This window comes from Balaenoptera ricei, chromosome 20 (assembly GCF_028023285.1).
Source record: "Balaenoptera ricei isolate mBalRic1 chromosome 20, mBalRic1.hap2, whole genome shotgun sequence".
NCBI classification, from domain to species: Eukaryota; Metazoa; Chordata; class Mammalia; order Artiodactyla; family Balaenopteridae; genus Balaenoptera; species Balaenoptera ricei.
Window position 1 is genome coordinate 46,942,781 of NC_082658.1, and position 20,978 is coordinate 46,963,758.

The following is a 20,978-nucleotide window of genomic DNA, read 5'->3' on the forward strand; positions in this document are numbered from 1 at the left end:
CCCTGCTATCCCCCGCGACACGCGCCATTTTGTCTCCAGTGTCTCGTTTGCAGTCGGTTGTGTAGAGGGAAGCGTCTTGGTCCGTAGGCGTGAGGAAGGGAACAGCATCTATTGTCTGTGTTTGACTCCGTAGTTTGGTCCGAGGCCCCCCGGAGTTTTCCCGGGGCAGTCGGCAGAAGCCGCCGCGACCGCCCCGCCCCTCCCCTCCGTCCCCGGGACCGGGAGGGACCCAGCCCGCGTCACGCCCCTCGGCGCTCGCCTTTCCCTTCTCTGTCGTTGCGTCCGCATCGCGCCCCCGGAATCAGACGGTGCCCCATAGATGGCCAGCTTTCCCCCGAGGGTCAACGAGAAAGAGATCGGTGAGGAATGGGACGATGGGTGAGGGTTGCTGGTGAGCGCGCGGGGGCTGCGGAGAGGCAGAGGCTCGGGAGGAAGCGTCTCTGAGTCTGAGGAAGAACAGTGAGCCGGGGCCAAGCCCTGGAGCGAAGAGAAAGGAAGCGGCCCTGCGGGTGGGTGTCGCCGAGGGTAAATGGGATCTGCATTGATGCGGCGCCTGCTGTGCGCCTGGCACGGAGGGAGGCGGTGCGCGGATATTAGAGGCAAAGAGAACCTGGGCGCCGAGTGGCGAGGGTTGCAATGATTGTGTGGCCGGAGATGGACACGCTTCCCCGGGGACCACCCCCACCCCCCACCCCCAGTTTTCTCATCGGCGGTCCGCGCAGGGCCATTCTTCTGGATTTCTTCTGGCTAAGGGGCTGGGGCGTCGAGTGGGCAGGGGAGGGCTGGGCAAGTCTCCAGGACTCTTAAAAAAGTTTCCGGTGGGGAAAAGTAAACTTGTGTGATCTGAACTGTTATGAAAGGATGGGTCTTCGTGTATACCAACAATTATAAGGAGAAATGCAGCCGAAGAGGTGCCATCAGCCTGGAAAAAGCAGTATTTAAAAAAATGGCATGGCGTTAAGAAAGGCAGCGGCTCTGGGGAGGAGACTCAGTTATCTCTCACACTCAGAGGAGCAGGGTGGTTGGGTGGAGTGACCGGAGAAAAGCTGATCTACAGAAGAGCAGACTCTTGAAAAGGCTGCCTAGAAACTGGCTTAGTGGCCAGTCCTGCCAAGCAGAAGACAGGCCAATAGATGTTGAAGGTCCTGCGTCAGGACCTACCCACTGACTCAGTAGAAAGCACCTCACATTATTTAAATTCTCTCTCAAGGTAATATAACTGGAACAACTTTGGGGCGAGTTGCGGGTGCTGTGCATTGATTGTTATGCTTATAAACCCTGAACTTATCAAGTGATGTTATACACCTTAAATACATACAGTTTTTGGGACTTCCCTGGCGGTGCAGTGGCGAGGACTGGGTGCTTTCACTGCGGGTGCCCGGGTTGGATATCTGGTCGGGGAACTAAGGTCCCGCAAGCCACGCGGCATGGACAAAAAAATATAGATAGGTAGATAGATAGACAGTTTTTATTTAAAAAAAAAAATAGATTTAGCATCTCCTCATCCCTCCCCAGAGCCCAATACTGTGTGTTAATTAAATGAAACTTGGAGGGAGCTACTGAGCAGAGAGCCTTTGCATTTTCTTGTTCTTCAACTAAACGTGTGCCTTTATTGAATCCTTGGAGGAGGTTTTCTAGAGAAAGGGAGAAGCTGAAGTATCCAAAAGGCCCTGTACCCTGTATGTGGGTGAATTTTTATATCTAGAGACAGCTATCTTAGAGTTCTGGACTTTTGTTCTCTTAGAGATAAGGTTGAATGGCAGGTTAGGAGGGGACTTTAACCCTGGTTTTAATGACTATTTTAAACATACAGAGAAAACAAAATTCATGTCCAGTTTTTATTTTAACTGTGGAACATAGAACTCAGAAGTTCTTATTCTCAATTCAGTGCTATTTTTTTTTTTCCTACTCACAGTAGTATTGCAGATGAGTGATCTGCCTTTCATTTATCTGTATTTTATTTCATCTTGATGAATCATTTTGAAAACTTTCCAGTCCTCTCTTCTAAGGGATGGATAGAGGTTCTTAGCATACCTGCATAAGGTAGAACCATGCACTAAATAGCTTTTTTAATTAAAAAAAAAATTTTTTTTTTTGCGTATGTGTCTCAGTGTTATTTCCTGGATATAATATAAAGTTACTATATAACTATATAAAGTTACTATATAGTATAAAGTTGCTATATTTAAAAGAACTTTGGCCTTTTGTAAGTTTTTGTTTTAAACTCCAGGTTTTTGTTTCTTTGTTTCATTTTTTAAAATATCATTTGAATACAAAGTTAAACACTAATACCTCTGCGTTGCTTTGTATCTATCAGTAAGGACTAACATTTTTTCTTGGGTATTAATTATAGCTGTTTGGTTTCTCAAGTAAGTACTGAAAGAGGAGGCAAGATTCCATGAATGATTAAAGAAGTCTCTGTGACAGGGAGTTACTGCCTAGAGCTACTGCCCTCTTTCACAAGGTTCTGCCACAGATCCTCCCTTTCTAGTTATGAAATTGCAGGGAGGAATGTGAAGAAGGAGCTGAATCTGGTTTGCTTGGTTGAGCAGTGACTCAGATGATGTGTTACTACTGTGCGGATATTAATAATATTAATAACTTGTATCTAATGGCCAAGTTCCCACGGCAGGCAGCTTTTCCCTTATACAAGGTCATTAAATCATAGTATCTTAGGATACTAACATTCAATAGTTGCAGGTAGTATATAAAGGTTTAATTAAAATTTTTTCTTCATTATAAACCTTGTGCTAGTTTATAATAGTGTACCAGTAAGTATTTAAATGAGTGTTTAAATTATTTGATTAAAATGAAGTGATCATTTTATATGCCTGTTAACAAGCAAAGAAACACAAGGTAATTATTAATTCAGTACTTGTTTGTATTTATTTGGCAGTATTTTTTTAGGGTGGCCCTATTTCTTGAAAAAAAAAATATATTCGAGAGTAGATTAGCTTATTATTTCGTGGTCTTTGTTATCTGAACCAGTTTTTTAGTTAATTTATTACCACCCTTTACACAAGAGGAGTTTTGTGATTGTGGTCAAGGTGAAAGAAGAAAAATACAGAGTGATCCTAAAATACAGATTTAAAAAAATGAGTCTTCTGTAGGAAAGTTAGTCTTGCTTATGCTTGCTAAAGGAGAAATGAGTTCTAGTCTAATTTACCAGATGTTTTTGAAGTTGAATGCAAGGGCCAGTCCTCTATTTTTTGAGATGGAAGTTATATAAGTATACTCATCTAGTTTAATCAGAGGCTTTCTGTTTTTAAGATAATGCTTGCATTTTTCAGTAGAATTTTAAAACTTGCTTCCCTTATTTGTGAACTTTGATTTTCTTTTTCTCCTAAAATTTGTGGATTTTAAAAGATAGATGTGGTTATAGAAACCCATGTTTAAAAAAAAAAAAAGATTTAGGCAGGGGTTGCAAATTCAGGGGCGAGGCACATAAATGAAAGACTGTGGGCTTGGAGGAATATAGGGGACATGGAGCAGCAAGCCCTTTCAAAAATCATTTGTATGTGAGTGTTTTGTTTTTGGTTTTTTTTTGGCCGCTCCGTGCAGCTTGTGGGATCCTAGTTCCCCAACCAGGGATTGAACCCGGGCCCTCGGTAGTGAAAGCCCAGAATCCTAACCACCAGGCCACCAGGGAACTCCCTCATTTGTGTATTTAAAAAATCATTCTACAGGCATAAGAGTGTCACCGGTTTGTGAATTTTGTATTAAAGTCATGTGATACAAGTGGGGCAGGGGTAGGTGGGGGGTTCTGCTTTGATTAAACCACGCTTGAAGTATTGTGTTTGGTTGAAAAAGTTCCACTTTTTTGAGGGCCGTTACTAACTGGAGTTTATCCAGAAAAGTATGAAGGTGTAGGTGGAGAATGGACTTGAAACCATGTAATCTAAGGGATGATTGAAAACTCTCCAGATTTTATCCTGGTGAAAAGATTTAGTTGCTGATGTCATGGCCGTCTTCAATATATGAATGTCATGTGAGAGCAGGATCAGGCTTATTCTTTTAGATCAGACCCAGTACTGAGTGGGTGGAGTGTCACGGGGGAAGATTTTGAGTCATCAAAAGGAAATTTTCTAATAATTTCAGCTGTGCCAAAATAGGTGCATATTTATATTTATGAATATCATAGGAAAACAGATTTCAGTTTTCCTTTGTTTCACTTTTTAAACCATAATCTCATTGTTAATGTATCAAAGAACTGGGCAAGGAAATATTTATTTATTTATTAATTATTGTTTTTAATATTTATTTATTTTTATTTTATTTATTCGATTGCACCAGGTCTTAGTTGCAGCAGGCAGGCTCCTTAGTTGCGGCTCACCAGCTCCTTAGTTGTGGCATGCGAACTCTTAGTTGCAGCATGCGTGTGGGATCTAGTTCCCTGACCAAGGATCGAACCCAGGCCCCCTGCATTGGGAGCACAGAGTCTTATCCACTGCGCCACCAGGGAAGTCCCAAGGAAATATTTAAATTGCTTAAGAATGGGAGCTTATACATGTGCTTTCATATTCGTCCAATAAATATTTTCTGAGCCCCTGTCACATGCCAGGTGCTACAATCCCTGTTGGTGGAGCACACGTGGAGACTGGAAGTGTCACTGAATGAATACATTTTTGGGGTTTGTGTATATATATCTGCTCTTGCAATAGGAGTATATGTGGTTCTCATTTGAACTGCAGTATGTACAATATATTGAAGTTTAGTTGTTGGAAACTTTAAGCCCAAAACATAAAAGTAGACCATAGAGTTGAACACGCAACAGATCACAAAATAGATAATAGGGAAACTAAACCGAAGGTGACTTATAACTAAAAAGGAAGAGTAGCAAAATTTGAAATCAAGACAGACCCAAGACAGCAGTGGTGATAGACTGATTAAGATCCTTTCCCTGGTGGCGCAGTGGTTAAGAATCTGCCTGCCAATGCAGGGGACACGGGTTCGAGCCCTGGTCCTGGAAGATTCCACATGCCGCGGAGAAACTAAGCCCGTGAGCCACAACTACCGAGTCTGCGCTGTAGGGCCCGCGAGCCACAACTACTGAAGCGCACGCGCCTAGAGCCTGTGCTCTGCAACAAGAGAAGCCACCACAAGGAGAAGCCCGCGCACCACATCGAAGAGTAGCCCCTGCTTGCCGCAACTAGAGAAAGCCCAATGCGCAGCAACGAAGACCCAACGCAGCCAAAAAAAAAAAAAGATCCTTTTCCAGAATTGAGGAAATAGCAGCCGCGTTTGCATCTGCACATGTACAATAGGAACTTGTTGATTATCCTTCTTGTTAAAGGCAGAAGAAGAATTCTCTGTACACTCTAATATGCCAGTTTAATTATTTTATTTTATTTTAAAAGTAAATTTATTTATTTATTTATTTTTGGCTGCTACTCTTTGTCGCGGTGCGCGGGCTTCTTCATTGCGTTGGCTTCTGTTGTTGCGGAGCACGGGCTCTAGGCACGCGGGCTTCAGTAGCTGTGGCTCGCAGGCTCTAGAGCGCAGGCTCAGTAGTTGTGGCACACAGGCTCAGTAGCTGTGGCTCGTGGGCTCTAGAGCACAGGCTCAGTAGTTGTGGCGCATGGGCTTAGTTGCTCCGGGAATCTTCCCAGACCAGGGATTGAACCCCTGTCCCCCCCATTGGCAGGCGGATTCTTAACCACTGCGCCACCAGGGAAGTCCCTATAGTGCTTCCTTTGAGTAATGATATAAAACTTTATTTTATAGTGGTTTATGGTTTTTGAAAGCTACAAACTTTTTGGAAGATACTTTTCCTGCAGAGCAACTTCAGTTTCTTGCATTTTAAATGTTAGTAATTTGAGGAAAACATAAGGCAGTGCAAAAGTCAGGACTTCAGTAATTGCTAGCCCTGATTGATCATTACATTATTGTTATTTGACCAGTTTTTTTTTTGAAACTTTCTTAAAAAGCTCTTGATTTGGGAAATTTTAGGAAAATCACTTTATCAAAACTTAAAGATGTTTATTCTCATTACGGGGTCTTCACACCACACATCTCCCCTCAAAGGGTAGAATGCAGAACTCATTGTACCTTGTCTACATAGAAAAAGGAAAAACTCAGTGGAGCTGAGTGGATCCCAGAAAATCACTTTATCAAAACTTAAAGATGTTTATTCTCATTACGGGGTCTTCACACCACACATCTCCCCTCAAAGGGTAGAATGCAGAACTCATTGTACCTTGTCTACATAGAAAAAGGAAAAACTCAGTGGAGCTGAGTGGATCCCAAAGTAATATGGATGCAGTCTCAAATTCATTGTTGGTTATATATGATATCCTATATTTTTTATTTTTCCTTTTAGTGAGATCACGTACTATAGGTGAACTTTTAGCTCCTGCGGCTCCTTTTGACAAGAAATGTGGTCGTGAAAATTGGACTGTTGCTTTTGCTCCAGATGGTTCATACTTTGCTTGGTCACAAGGACATCGTGCAGTAAAGCTTGTTCCGTGGTCCCAGTGCCTTAAGAACTTGTAAGACTGTTTTCTTTTTTGTATTTTGTATCTATCTGTTTGTAGAATTTATTTTTTTCTCTGTGTGGAATAATAAGATTATTTTGCTATTTAAGTTTTTTCCTTTGGAGACTGTTGTAAATGCATTTTACTCATAAGCTGAATATATTTGTTGGAAAATTTGTGGGAAGAATTGTCTGGCCTTATATATCATAGAATACTTTCTCAGATACTTCGGTGTCTTTAAATTTTTCTTTTCCATATATCAAAAGGCAGGTTAATTGTGCCTTGGTAGTGCAATTTCTAAAATGTATCTACTAAATTTAATCTTTCCCTGCTTTTTGTGTTTAGTTCACCTTTATGGATTTTGTCATTAATGTCCTTATTACGTATTACTTTAGGTCTAGAACGTATGGGAAACTACTGATTATTATGGGGTTTAAGATAGTTTTCTGGTGTCAGCTTCACAATATCTTAATGTTCTCAGAATTTTTTGTTTTTGTTTTTGTTTTTTGCTTGTTTATACTTTTGGGTTAATTAAAGGAGTCCTAATTGAGATAGGATTTCTATATCAATAAGGATATATTAAAACAAATTTGAAAATTTGAAATGAATAAATTATAAATTGCTTTATTGTTGAACTTTTTCTCAGACACTGAGGATTTCTTTTAGTCTGAATTTATTTGGTCATGCCCATGTAGCTTGTAGCAACTTTTCCTCTTCCCATCTATAAGGATTCTGTTGTTATTCAGTATCACTATAATAATATTGAAGTTATTTTAACAAACACATCATTATTTAGTATTCACATGAATCCAGAGTAAATAATAACTAGATTTCAATCTGACCTTTTTTTCTACCCAGTCTCTTGCATGGCACCAAGAATATCACCAATTCAAGCAGTTTAAGATTGTCAAGACAAAACAGTGATGGTGGTCAAAAAAATAAGCCTCGTGAACATATTATAGACTGTGGCGATATAGTCTGGAGTCTTGCTTTTGGATCTTCAGTTCCAGAAAAACAGAGTCGCTGTGTAAACATAGAATGGCATCGATTCAGATTTGGACAAGATCAGCTACTCCTTGCCACAGGGTTAAACAATGGGCGTATCAAAATATGGGATGTATATACAGGTATGGAGTCATAGTTTTGAAAGCAAACCTGATTATCTTGTGATGCAAGCATAGCTCATAGGCACTGGAAGAATATATAATTTGAGGAGTTTAACTCACAGAGAAGCAAGAATTGATGCTATGAATGTATCTTTATATTTGGTCTAAATAGCATCTTCAGCTCAGTTTTAATTTAGGAAAATAGAGTTCATATTGCTTGATCACTCTTCAGAGAATATTTTAGTAGGAAGGGCACGTCTAAGGAATGTTTAGTTAATTATCACTTATAAACTGGTAATTTAGTTTATGACTCAACTCGCAAGGTGTTTTCTTATATACTTTTTCAATGATTGATAGCTCAGAGGCTTTCAAGGTAAATCTGGTTTTCAACAATCATTATCTAACCTCTGGAAAGTTTTAATGACATTTTATCTAAAGTTTAACCAGATAGGTTGAGAAGTTAAATTCTTTGGGCAATTAAAAGTAAATGTGTTGTGGGAATTCGCTGGCAGTCCAGTGGTTAGGACTGCAGGGGACATGGGTTCGATCCCCGGTCAGGAAACTAAGATCCCGCAAGCCATGCAGCACGGCCAAAATAAAATAAATTAAAAAAAAATAAATGTGTTATTCACTACCTAAAATAGTTTCTGGCTGATAGTATGTACTCCAAAATTTAAAAGATTTTTTTAAATGAGCATTAAAATTATGTACATTAGAATACAGCAAGTGATACTAACACTGAGTGGGGATAATGAGTCAGTAAATTTGATTGAATTCTGGGAAAACATTTAAGGTAAGCATATTGCTTTTCACAGAAAAACAAAACTATAATATTAGATGAATAAAGTACCTTTTTTTCATCGAGATTATGTTTAAAAATTTAGGCTGTTCTGGATAACGTGTATCTTTGGGGGAGTTTGACAGTCCATTCGTAGTCTAGGCCAAGTAAAAGAAAAGGAAAATTTTGATTTTGTATTTTAAAATCATACTATACAAAGATTTTTAAATGATGTAGATTTTCTTGATATTAAATTGACTTGATCCAGGAGTTTGTTCACATTTCAGGAATTCCCTTTTAATTTTTCTAATTTAGGCTTTGGTATCTTGGAAATAATCCATTTTAAAACAATGTAAATAGTGAATCTTTAAAGATAATAGTAAAGGCACTAGTAAATAAGTCATTTTACACTTGGTAAACTAAGGAGGTACCCAGATATTTCTATTCTTTTTTTTTTTTTTTAATGGTGATCTCAACCCTATTTTTTTAATATGGAAGCTGATTAAAAGTATTAACATTGTCTCTTTCCCACCTTCCATTGCATTTAGGAAAACTCCTCCTTAACTTGGTAGATCATACTGAAGTGGTCAGAGATTTAACTTTTGCTCCAGATGGGAGCTTGATCCTGGTGTCAGCTTCAAGAGACAAAACTCTGAGAGTGTGGGACCTGAAAGATGATGGTATGTCTTTCTTTCTAGGCTGTGGAAAAGAATTAGTTTCTGGATATTACTACTGAGAGGTATTACGAACACTTGGGGCATTTGACATTAAAAGTGACATGATCAAAGTTTCCTTTTCTCTGCTTAGTCCTTTGGTCCCTTTCCCTGTACAGATCAAACAAAATCATAAATGTGACCCAGAATAGGAGCCAGCAGTTACTCTAAGTAAACAATCTGATATTACTCAGAAACTAACTACACATATCTGTATCAACTATTTGAGGACAGAATCTGGATCAGTCTTAGGGTTTTATTTGAACTGGTCTGTGTTTTATTTCCTTTATATTGGGGAGGATTTAACTTCCTTCATTTGCTTAGTGAAAATTTAAGTAGATCTTGACCTAACAAAAGATATAACTTAGTAATTAATAAAATGTAAATTCAAACATGATTTATACACCAGAATTTATAGGATGTAAATACTAATCATAATAATAAGTTGGATAGTTTAAGTAAGAATTATAAAAAGTAAGAGATTTGCCCTCCAATATAGTAAAAGGAATATCAGTGTCAAGTTTTAGCTTTTTCGGAAACACTGATAATTGTGATCCTTTTACAAAGTTTTGGAGAGTCTACCTTGTTTGAGAAGACCTGAGATGAGCATCTCTTCCCCCTTCTTAGCCTCTGATGAAAGAGTTTATAGTTTTAACTAAAACCATATATTTAATTAAGATCTGCTAGTGCTCTACCAGCCTCAAGCTGGAAGTTGACAGGCTTGTTTGGGGAAATATAGCTTATATTGAATGTAGTAGAAAACAAACCCCTCAGATTTGGAGACTTGTTTCAGCTTATGGGTAATAACCATTGCCTGATAGAATAATACACTAATATTATTACCAAACTATGTGGCACCTCTTCTGCATTGATCAATTCTCTGATTGCTCAGCTATTGAGGGGTGAAGGGATCCCAATAGTTAAAACATTTGAAAATTAAATTTTATTTTCTTTCTCATATCATATGGAATTTGCTTTCTCAACATACTTTCAGTTGTAAGTCAGCCGACCTTTTCTTAAAGGGCCAGATGGTGAATATTTTAGGCTTGCGGACCATGCTATCTCTGCAGTAGTTACTCCACTCTGCTGTCACAACAATGGGCATGCTTGTGTTCCAGTAAAACTTAGGTACAAAAATAAGCAACTGTTGTATATTGCCAACCCCTGTAATAGATTAATCACTGCCTCTGTAGAAGTTTGTGATTCTGTGATTCTGCCATTTTTGAAATGCTACTTATTTGAAGTAGATTCTAGGGTTAACCCAGGTATTTTCCTTTTGTTCAGGAAACATGATGAAAGTATTGAGGGGCCATCAGAACTGGGTGTACAGCTGTGCATTCTCTCCTGACTCTTCTATGCTGTGTTCAGTGGGAGCCAGTAAAGCAGTATGTGTCAAAGTTCTTGTATACTTACTGTGAATTGGATTATAATAATATGTGCATAATCATTTTAAATCTAAGTAACCTATTAAGTCTGTGCTCCGTGTCTTGATTATCTTAAATGTGTTATTTCATGATGGGGGAGAATTTGCATGAGGGAAATTAAATAAGTATAGTTATTGATTGTAAAGTGAGAAATTGGATTGTTTTAGTTAGAGATGATATTCATAAAATGAGGGTTATGTCAATTTTATATTTTCTCAGATCTAGGAGAGTTTATGTGCTATAGAAGAGATCTAGTCCAAATGTTAAGACATTCCCTTGCTAATTATTTTCTTCTCTGTTGTTCTTTTTTTTTTTTTTTTTTTGGTCCAGTTTGCTGTTTAAAAAGTTTTAAGTCCCAGCTGGTCCTGGACATTTAACTGAAAAAAAGTAACTTAAAAATCTAATAAGAATAAAAATAACAGTCATGTATGTCCTGAAGTAAATTTCATCTAAATTTGATATGATCTGTCTCGCATAGCATACCTGTAGACAGATTAAGTATAAAGTGACTCTTAAGAGGGTTATGCTTATTGATGAACCCTCCTTTAGTTAGTTGTCTACCAGCTCTGAGTTAGTATAGTTAAAGAGATCTTATTAGCTTCAGGTATTTATGAAAATGGTTGAAGTCCAAATACATGTGATGATCACAATACACTTTGAATTAATGGGGGGTGGGAGGCTGGTTAAAATGCATTTTATTTAGCCAAGAAGTGTGTTAAAATGATAGTTGCAAATGTTGGCAGTTTAGAAAAAAATATTCAGTTCTTTAAAAATCATAAGAAGAGCAAAGCTAGATGTTGACATTGCTATTTTAGGCTGTGTGTTTTCCATATGCTTCTTGCTTTCCCTGTCACAGGTGGTGGCAGCAATATTGGTGTGATTGAGGTTATGCTGGCACCACTCGCACACAGGCGCACAATGGTGTTAGCTGGGCAGAAAGAGTGGCATCTCTGGCTACCGGGCTGGGGGCGACCTTTACCATAGGATGAAGTAACCTTGCATTCGGCTGCAAGGTGTACTGTACGTACACAGGTGCTGGTCGATGTCCACTTTCTGCTTTTCTTTCTTTCTTTTTTTCTTTTTAAAAATAATTTTCCCCACAGTGAAACCAACTGACTCCTCCGATGTAATTGATCTTCCAGTCTGGTGGAATTGGGAGTCTAACATGTGAAACCAATTTAATGTAATGTAGTTGGCTTTCAAATGGTTTCTCTGTGCTATTTTTTGGAATTCTTTGAGATACTAGAGATACCTTAAGTCTTTGATCCAATTTAAAATTTGTATTTATTTTTCTTTGGAAATAATATATTGTGTCTGTGCAGAAAAACGTAGCAAAAAGGATTGCTTTACTCCAAGAGGAGGAGAGTTTGTCTTATTAGGATTGTAATAAACCTCCAAGCTCACGTTTAATATAACAGATTGAAGTAAACATTAGAATCCTGTTTAGAGCTATTCTGCACAGTATAACTACTGATCTTTAGAATCTAAAACTATGTGTGAACTTGTACTAAAGTGATTTAAATGTTTTATACTTAAAATGACTAATGATTGTGGTTGGTTTGGGAAAAATAAGATTGGCAAATCTTGATTCACAGAAATGTTAATTGTATTATTTTCGTAAATTAGCATTTTCATTTTATAATGTGGTTTAACATCCTTGTTGTTTGCCAAAGAAATTTCATTTGGCTGTGAAAAATTCTCTTTGCTTGCAGTATCTGTTTCTCTTCCTAGGCTCACGTTGGTGACCCAAGCCTATTGTAAACAAGTGATTATCTCAAAGGGAGATGCCAATGGAGTAACAATTTGTTAACCTTATATTTTCTGTCTGTATATTTTTTAAAAATTTGGTAGTTTCTGGAAAAAAAAAAAAGAAGGGGGTTTGTAGTACTTAACCCTATTTATTTCTGTATATTTTAGTTAATTAGTTTTTGGAATAAATGGATGTCAGTATAACTTTGTGGTTAAATTGCATTGCCTTTTTTGTGTTTAGGCTTATTTTTAAATTAACATTTAACAGAAACATTTGAAATAGAATTTGCATGTTTACTTTAATTAACTTAAAAACTGATTTTAATCTTTGACTATGACACTGAGCATATTCTTTCATAATTATTCATAATTTATAATGTTTAATTTAATGTAATCTTAATTAAATTTAGCAGTTTTAGTTTAAGATGTGCCATTTTGTCCTCTGCATGTCTGAATGAAGCTATAACATTTGCCTTTTTTGCAGGTTTTCCTTTGGAATATGGATAAATATACCATGATACGGAAACTAGAAGGACATCACCATGATGTTGTAGCTTGTGACTTTTCTCCTGATGGAGCATTACTGGCTACGGCATCTTATGATACTCGAGTTTATATCTGGGATCCACACACTGGAGACATTCTGATGGAATTTGGGTGGGTACAGCATGAATTATTTTAGTCTGTAATTCATCTCTACTATCAGTATAGCTTTTAAGAAGTCATGGGGATGATTAGAATCATTAACATGTGAAATCTAAAATTACAGTCTGTCATAATTTAAAATTTCGGTATCATTTAGGCCCTTTAATAATGCGTCTAAATTCTACAAATAAATTTGACTTTCTTGATACAGATCTTGTTATTGTTACTTAACAGTACATGACTCTGTAGAAGTGGTAATTATATTTAGAGTTTCGTGTTGGGGAAACATAGTTAAAACTAAAGTTGGACTTAGTCTTAAACCACTCTGTAAGAAGGAGATTAGTAATTAGGTTTAATCGCTTCATTTAAAGTGGATAGACTAGCTCTGCTCAGTCTTCTCAGTTGTGTTTGTTAAGGCCACTTTAAACATTATTCCAAAGACTGATGTACTTTGTACCTGGGTAGTTTTGTTTCTTGAAGTGACTCTCATTTCCACTGAAAACATGTCTTTGACCTCAGGCACCTGTTTCCCCCACCCACTCCAATATTTGCTGGAGGAGCAAATGACCGATGGGTACGATCTGTCTCGTTTAGTCATGACGGACTGCATGTTGCAAGCCTTGCTGATGATAAGTAAGTGTGTGAATTACATCTTGACCTATTTATTATTGTAAAGATTTCCTTTCATTCTTCTACTTAATAAAAAACATTCTTAAGGATGAAAAATATGGCCTTTCTGCAGTTGGGTTTTAATGGCCCTTTTTCTAGACAAGACCTTGGGAGATGTTTATGTGTCTTAAAGAATATTGGCCTGAACAGTATTTATGTAAACTAAAGATAATGCGTGCCTTTCCCTGTGTTCTTTGTTTGTGAACTGGTTCAGGCAAACTGGGTGCATTTTTAATTAACTTTTTAGCTCAGCTGACAGATTTTCTTAGTAATATCTTATAAAGGTTGAAACAGAAGGACATTTTCAAAGTAAAATAAATGATTAAAACAGAGTCATTTGTATCCACTGAAACTGAGACTATAAAGATGAAATGTCACATCAGTGAGATGTGCTGCTTATTGGTAAGGAGAAACTAGATGTAGCCATTCCATTTTCTCATACTTTTATCAATGTACGTGGATATAGCATTAAGCAATTTGGTCACATCAGTTCAGAAAGTGACTCATTACCATCTTTCTAGAATGTTAGCAAACGTACGGGGAGAGTTCTTTGTTTGCCAGCAGTCATTGTTTTCCTGTTTGTTCAGCTAGTTTCTGACTATCAGTTATCTGCTATTCCTAGACACACTCTACCTAGGTGAAAAGTTTCATAAACTTCTTGAAAAGAGTTAAACAGATCAGATACCGATTATATTTTAAGTGTAAGGAAGTAAGGAGAAAGTTTCCGGTTGTGGGCATTACAGATCAGAACACTGGGAAGTGAAGGCAGCCATGCTTTATAGTCTCTCAGTGTGAATTAATCCAAATTACCAATTGGTATAAACTATAAAATCTTTCATAAAGCAAGTTCCAGTCATTGCTGCAGTGATTTGTGTGTGTGTGTGTGTTTGTGTGTATATTTTGTGACTCAGCACAGGGTGGCATTTCTTTCTGAATTTTAAAAGTTGCTTTTACCTTAAATTTCCTACTAGATAATCACTGGACGATTTATTTCCTTTCCAGAATGGTGAGGTTCTGGAGAATTGATGAGGATTATCCAGTGCAAGTTGCACCTTTGAGCAATGGTCTTTGCTGTGCCTTTTCTACTGATGGCAGTGTTTTAGCTGCTGGGTAAGTGATTTTTCTGTTTTCTTTTAAGAGGCAATTTAAGGAGGCTTTTAGTCAAAGCAGCCTGTATTTTATTGTCAGTAAATCTTCCATAAGGGCTCTTTATAATATTATTACTTTGTCATAGAGGGAGATCACTGGGCAGGTCTCCTTAATTAGGTTTTAATGTGCAGTTTGTGGCTCTAATTCACAGCCTCGGTGGTAGTTGTTTGAGCTGTGGGGTGATGAAATACGTGGATTTGTGTGACTGAGCTTGTGATTTGTTTGTTTCTGTCTAGGACACATGATGGAAGTGTGTATTTTTGGGCCACTCCAAGGCAAGTCCCTAGCCTCCAACATTTATGTCGCATGTCAATCCGGAGAGTGATGCCCACCCAAGAAGTCCAGGAGCTGCCGATTCCTTCCAAAGTTTTAGAGTTCCTCTCCTACCGTGTGTAGAGGATGCTGTCTTCCCTAGTGTTAGGGACTGACGACACACTTTACACAAACCTCAAGCTTTGCTGACTTCAAGGTTTAGGAGATTTATTTAATTTGATACATTCTTGTATTGCATTTTGATCAGTTGAGCTTTTAAAATATTATTTATAGACCTTAGGAGAAATATTTCTGAACATATCAAATGTCAATTTTTTTCTAAAATGTAACTGTGAAAACATATACATACATGTATATATTTCGATATAAGCTGCTGTGTTTTGAATGGACCCTTCTGCTTTTCTAATTTTTAGTTCCAACATGTATATATTGCTTCAGTAGAGCCACACTATGTATCTTTGCTGTAAAGTGGAAGGAATTTTTTTTATTCTGGGACACTGAGTTAGATGGTAAATACTGACTTAAGAAAGCTGAATGCCTCATAACAAAATGTGTATTTGGTTGGGGGATGGTCAGACAACTGACCTTCAAGTAAAACAGCTTTTGTCTAGGGAAGGATTTTGTTCTCCTTAGGAGTGGCATCTGAGAGGTAGAATTTGAATGTCACATTATTAAATGAAAAATAGCCAGGATATAACCAGGAAAAAAGGGTGTCTTTTTTTTTTTCCTAACTACTGCTGTGGGCCTTAATTTTGGAAAGCAGCTTGCTACTTTAACCCCTGTGGTATAAATAAAGTATTATAATAAATTTTAGTCAATTTGAAAAATCCATCTACTGCATTATTGCTAAACATTTTGTTGTTTGTACTAAGGGACAATTATTTTAAGACCGTGGTGGGTTTATTTGCTTTTTGTTTATTTTTTACACATATCCTATGTTTCTGCAGGGGATAATATTGGTGACTTGCCAAAGAGAAGCAATACAATTAGTATATCTGCTTTTGCCTTCTGTTATTTATCTTACCTGCAGATATTAAGAATGTATGCATTATGTAAAATGCTTGATTATATATTTTTGTTGAGTTTTTTAATTAAAGACTTGTAAAAAAAAAAAAACCACTATCTCAAATGTTTCTTAAATATGTTGGAAGCACCACAGGCAAATTAAATAAGAAGGGTAATGAAGAAACAGCACAACTGTAGAGCACTGCTTGAGAGTTAACGCTCCATGAATGCAACCGCTTTTACTTGGTTTGTTCTTGGAGGGCTGCTGCAGAAATGCTCACTTTAAAATAACTACTGAGCAAAAGAAAATTATGATCTTTTAGGGGACCTAATAGGCTTATAGTAAACCTTTCTGGCTAAAGTAACCATAAGAAAAAAATCTAGTGGTGTGGGCCCTTTGAGGAGGCAAAATGAGGAAAACTTTTATTAGCTATGCGTACCCTTGAAGACTTGTCTCCACTGAGAAACTGTTTTGAAGTTCTTACAAGTTGCTCTTTTCGGGGTGTATATAGTTGTAGGTTATAAAGTTAAAAGCCAGTGGAAAATCTACCCAAGTTCTTGAGAATCACCTGTATTTTACAAAAGCATCTTATCTTTAAACCTGTTGTGATTTTTTTTTTTCATTTTACTTTAATACATCTACTTTATAAAGCAGTAAGATACCAATACCCTTCACATCATTAAATTATTTACTCTCCAACCAACATATCCAATTAGGTAAAAATAGCATTTTGGGAAGATATGTTCTCTGAGAAAGCCAGAATTGCTTGCCATCTCCCCATGAAAACCATAGTGCAAGATGAAAGGAAGATTGCAGAATATAAATAGAAACACGCTTACATTTTCCGTATGTCTATCAGGAAGAAGTAATAGCAGGATGGTAATGCTTTAGACTGAGTGACCAAAGGAAGGTAGGGAAGACATGATTGGGATACTAACATGGGTCAGATTCTAGCTACATGATTTTAAAATGGTACTGCCGCTTTCTCTCATGTCATTTGGAGAACTGACAAGAGAGCCTTTATGTTCAGATTTCATTTCCTGTTTTAGGACCCCATAAGGGTGCCTGTGAACATAGGAAAATGCCTCTCACCCTCAGTAGCCAAGCAATCTTTTCACAACTTCAAGTGACCTTTATGACCTGTAACTTGATCTGAGGTTGGCAAATCTTAAACTCACGGTCCTTGAAGTTCCCTGCCTGCTTGCAATTGAGGTAAATTTGGATTCGATTGGTTTGCCCTGCCTTCAGGGCAGCAAGACCAAAAAAGGCTGACTGCAACTGTAGCATGCTTACGGGTTGAAGCAGCGTCTGACTGGTGCAGAGGACTTGGCTGTTGGCCAGCCAGTGCGAGGCTAAGAAAATAGAATGAGAAGTAAAACATTGTCTCATAAGCCAGAAGTCAGAGAGATGGTGAATCCAATCTCCAGATTAACCGGAATGGTTTGTGGGTGACAAACATTTTGTCCAAGTAATTCTGACCAAGTTCTGGCCTAAGACAATGCATTTTAACTATAGAATGTTTAGATAAAACACAAGCAATATCGACAGTAGAGGGACTTCCCTGGTTTCTCAGTGGTTAAGAATCTACCTGCCAGGGCTTTCCTGGTGGCGCAGTGGTTGAGAATCTGCCTGCCAATGCAGGGGACACGGGTTCGAGCCCTGGTCTGGGAGGATCCCACATGCCGCGGAGCAACTGGGCCCGTGAGCCACAACTACTGAGCCTGCGCATCTGGAGCCTGTGCTCCGCAACAAGAGAGGCCGCGATAGTGAGAGGCCCGCGCACCGCAGTGAAGAGTGGCCCCCGCTTGCCGCAACTAGAGAAAGCCCTCGCACAGAAACGAAGACCCAACACATCCAAAAATTAATTAATTAATTAATTAAAAAAAAAAAAAAGAATCCACCTGCCAATGCAGGGAACACGAATTCGAGCCCTGGTCCGGGGAGATCCCACATGCCACAGAGCAACTAAGCCCATGTGCCACAACTACTGAGCTTGCACTCCAGAGCCTGCAAGCCACAACTACTGAAGCCCGTGCGCCTAGAGCCCGTGCTCCACAAGAGAAGCCACTGCAGTGAGAAGCCTGCACACCGCAATGAAGAGGAAAAAAAAAAAATACAACCCTAGACTGTCAAAAAAAAAAAATCTACAGTAGAGTGATATTTGGGTTTACTATTGTATGTTGGTTTCAAAATCATAGATAAAGCATCAGTTGGAGTACTGGTTTTTTTGGTGGTCCAGTGGTGAAGAATCCGCCTTCCAATGCAGGGCACGCGGGTTCAATCCCTGGGGGGGGAACTAAGATCCCACCTGCCGCCAGGGCGCGCTCTGGAGCCTGTGCACCACAACTAGCGCGCCGCAACGAAAGATCCTGAGTGCCGCAACTAAGACCTGACTAAGCCAAAAATAAATATTTAAAACATTATAAATCCTTTGCCCTGAGAAATGAGAGCTGTTGGTAGTGACAGTAAAGTGCAGCCAGGAGAAAGGTCATCATTACCACGGCTTATGTTTATGGTAAAATGTTTGGGAGGAATGAAGATCAGTTAGCAATTTCAACGTGCTCTTTCCTCTGTAAAGCTTGCCTTTAGCCAAAAGCAAAATGTCTGGTCTGAATCAAGTATAAAATGACCTATTTATATTACAGATGTTTGGGTAGCTTTGTGTGGTTATGATATGGCATTCTTAAAGGTTTAACAGTTGAGAAATCAGAAAATAAAAAAAAGATTGAATGAGGCTAGGATTGGGGAAGGAAAAATTATTTAATTCAATTTTGATGAACTCCAGCATTATTTTCCTTTTTAGAGACTGCAACTATGATTATCGTTGTGGTTTCTCTTTTAGAGATACGATAGAAATCGAGGAACTTTCTCTACCTGTAATACCACAGAGAAGTTGCTCTTCTGGTCTCTAAATAAACCCTAAACTTTGTTTAGGAAAATCTATAATACAGTGATGATGGTGATTTTTGTTGTTTTGTTTTAAATGAGGCTGAAGCACTAATGGCTCTTTTTAAAAATTGTTCTCCAAAAACAAAGTGTGGACCATAGAAATCATCAAGTGTGGGTCAGGAATAAGATGAATGACCTGCAACGAAGATAGATGAAGTGGCGACTCCAATAAGTTTTGTGTATAAGTTTCGCAATTTTTGATTAATGATGAAATGTTCTTACAGAAAAAAAAAAATAAGGATGATGAATATTCAAAGATACCCGAGAAAGATAATGATACGAAATAGAGCCAGGAACGAGGCTAGTATAAAATGGAAACCATAAAGACACATTTGCACTAGGTGAACATACAGATACTCATTTCTTTGTATTCCTCAACCATCTCCTTGCCTCTAAGACCCCCCTGCTAAGATGATTTGGCAGGAATTCTGTAGGTTTCGAGCTCCCTCTTCAGTGATACCAGTTGAGCTTAGAAACGGGAACTGTGGGCCAACTGTGCTGCAAGAGTCAGCAGCCCCCAATTCAAAGGCGTCCCCACCACCCCCTATTTTATGACACAAGCCTATTTCACTCAATTTCACGACATGCCCAAATCTTGTAGGTATGTGAGTTTATGACCTAGACGGTCTCTCTTTGGTGGTCACAGACAAGCTACCCCAGCCCAGAGTGGTCTTGCCCCTTTCTTTCTTGAATTCCATCCATCTTAATTTCCACACCATTTGCTTGGCCTTTCAGACATGCCCTGTTGCTGGTTACTTCTTCTTAGGGGTTGGTGCCCCATTTAGAAATGCCTCACACTTAGCGCGGGCTCTCAGCGTTCTCCCACAGGGCTCTGCCCCTGGCTGGCATTTGGGTCACAGTGGCAGGTTGTTTGTGCCTTGGAAAGGAGAGACTGGCCCCTGATCAGCAGGCATGGAAGTATCCCTGGGTTGGGGAGTTGGGATGGGAGGCATAGCGCCAGCCCATCCAGCCTATGCTGCGTGGAGAGAGCAGTTCTCTCAGACTGGGTCATGATGTTCAACACATGGCGAAGACCCAGCCCTTCTAGGCTTGGCTGCATCTGGCCTCAGATCAGGAGGATGTTCGTATGGTAGGTTGGCCCAGTTTCTCACCCCACGACCAGCTGCCCAGAGGACTTTGCAGAAGTGCGGGCTAAGGTGGCATCTCAAGAAAGACTTGGGTGATTGCTGGCTTGACTGCTTAATAGCATGTAGCTTCCAGAGTTTTGATATTTAAAAAATGCTGTAATAGTGCCTCTCCTCCATGAGTGGTGTTTAGCTTTATTTTCTGCACAGTGTCAGGTATGCGGTAGGCATTCACCATGTGTTACTACCATTTGTTGAGCGTTGGCTGTGTGCTCATTGCTATTCTTGGTGCTTCCCAATGACTCTGAAGTACTATTATCCCCGTTTTATAGCTATGGAGGTTCAGAGAGACCAACTCACTCCCCAAGGTCATACAGCTAAGAAATGAGATCCAGGATTTATTTATTTTATTTTAATAAATTTATTTATTTTATTTATTTTTGGCTGGGTTGGGTCTTCGTTGCTGTGTGCAGGCTTTCTCTAGTTGTGGAGAGCAGGGGCTACTCTTCGTTGCAGTGTGTGGGCTTCTCATTGCAGTGGCTTCTCTTGTTGCGGAGCACGGGCTCTAGGCGCACGGGTTTCAGTAGCTGTGGCATACGGGCTTAGTAGTTGTGGCTCACGGGCTCTAGAGCGCAGGCTCAGTAGTTGTGGTGCACGGGCTTAGTTGCTCCATGGCATGTGGGATCTTCCGGGACCAGGGCTCAAACCCATGTCCCCTGCATTGGCAGGCAGATTCTTAACCACTGCGCCACCAGGGAAGCCCAACATCCAGGATTTAAATTTCAGTTACTCTGCCTCCAGAGCCCTGTCTCTCTCCAAACTGGCCATGAACAGACGCTAGACTTTAGGGAAGGTGCTCACTCAGTCAACCTCAGACTCCTAAGTTAGTCCCTGCCTGTGCTGCCACCCCCTGGGGTTAGCGCGGAGGTCAGGCTTAACCTCTCCAACACACTTCTCCT

General features: G+C 39.1%; 1 protein-coding gene across 1 annotated transcript; it reads left to right on the plus strand.

The window, feature by feature from the left end:
- The first annotated feature begins 30 nt into the window (after window positions 1-30).
- WSB1 (WD repeat and SOCS box containing 1) lies at window positions 31-15,806 on the plus strand. The gene is made up of 9 exons (XM_059907182.1): window positions 31-359; window positions 6,320-6,488; window positions 7,332-7,600; window positions 8,906-9,037; window positions 10,355-10,455; window positions 12,728-12,900; window positions 13,408-13,521; window positions 14,560-14,667; window positions 14,943-15,806. Exons 1-9 carry the CDS (start codon window positions 320-322, stop codon window positions 15,100-15,102), a joined length of 1,266 nt encoding a protein of 421 aa, XP_059763165.1. The 5' UTR covers window positions 31-319; the 3' UTR covers window positions 15,103-15,806.
- The last annotated feature ends 5,172 nt before the right edge of the window (window positions 15,807-20,978 follow it).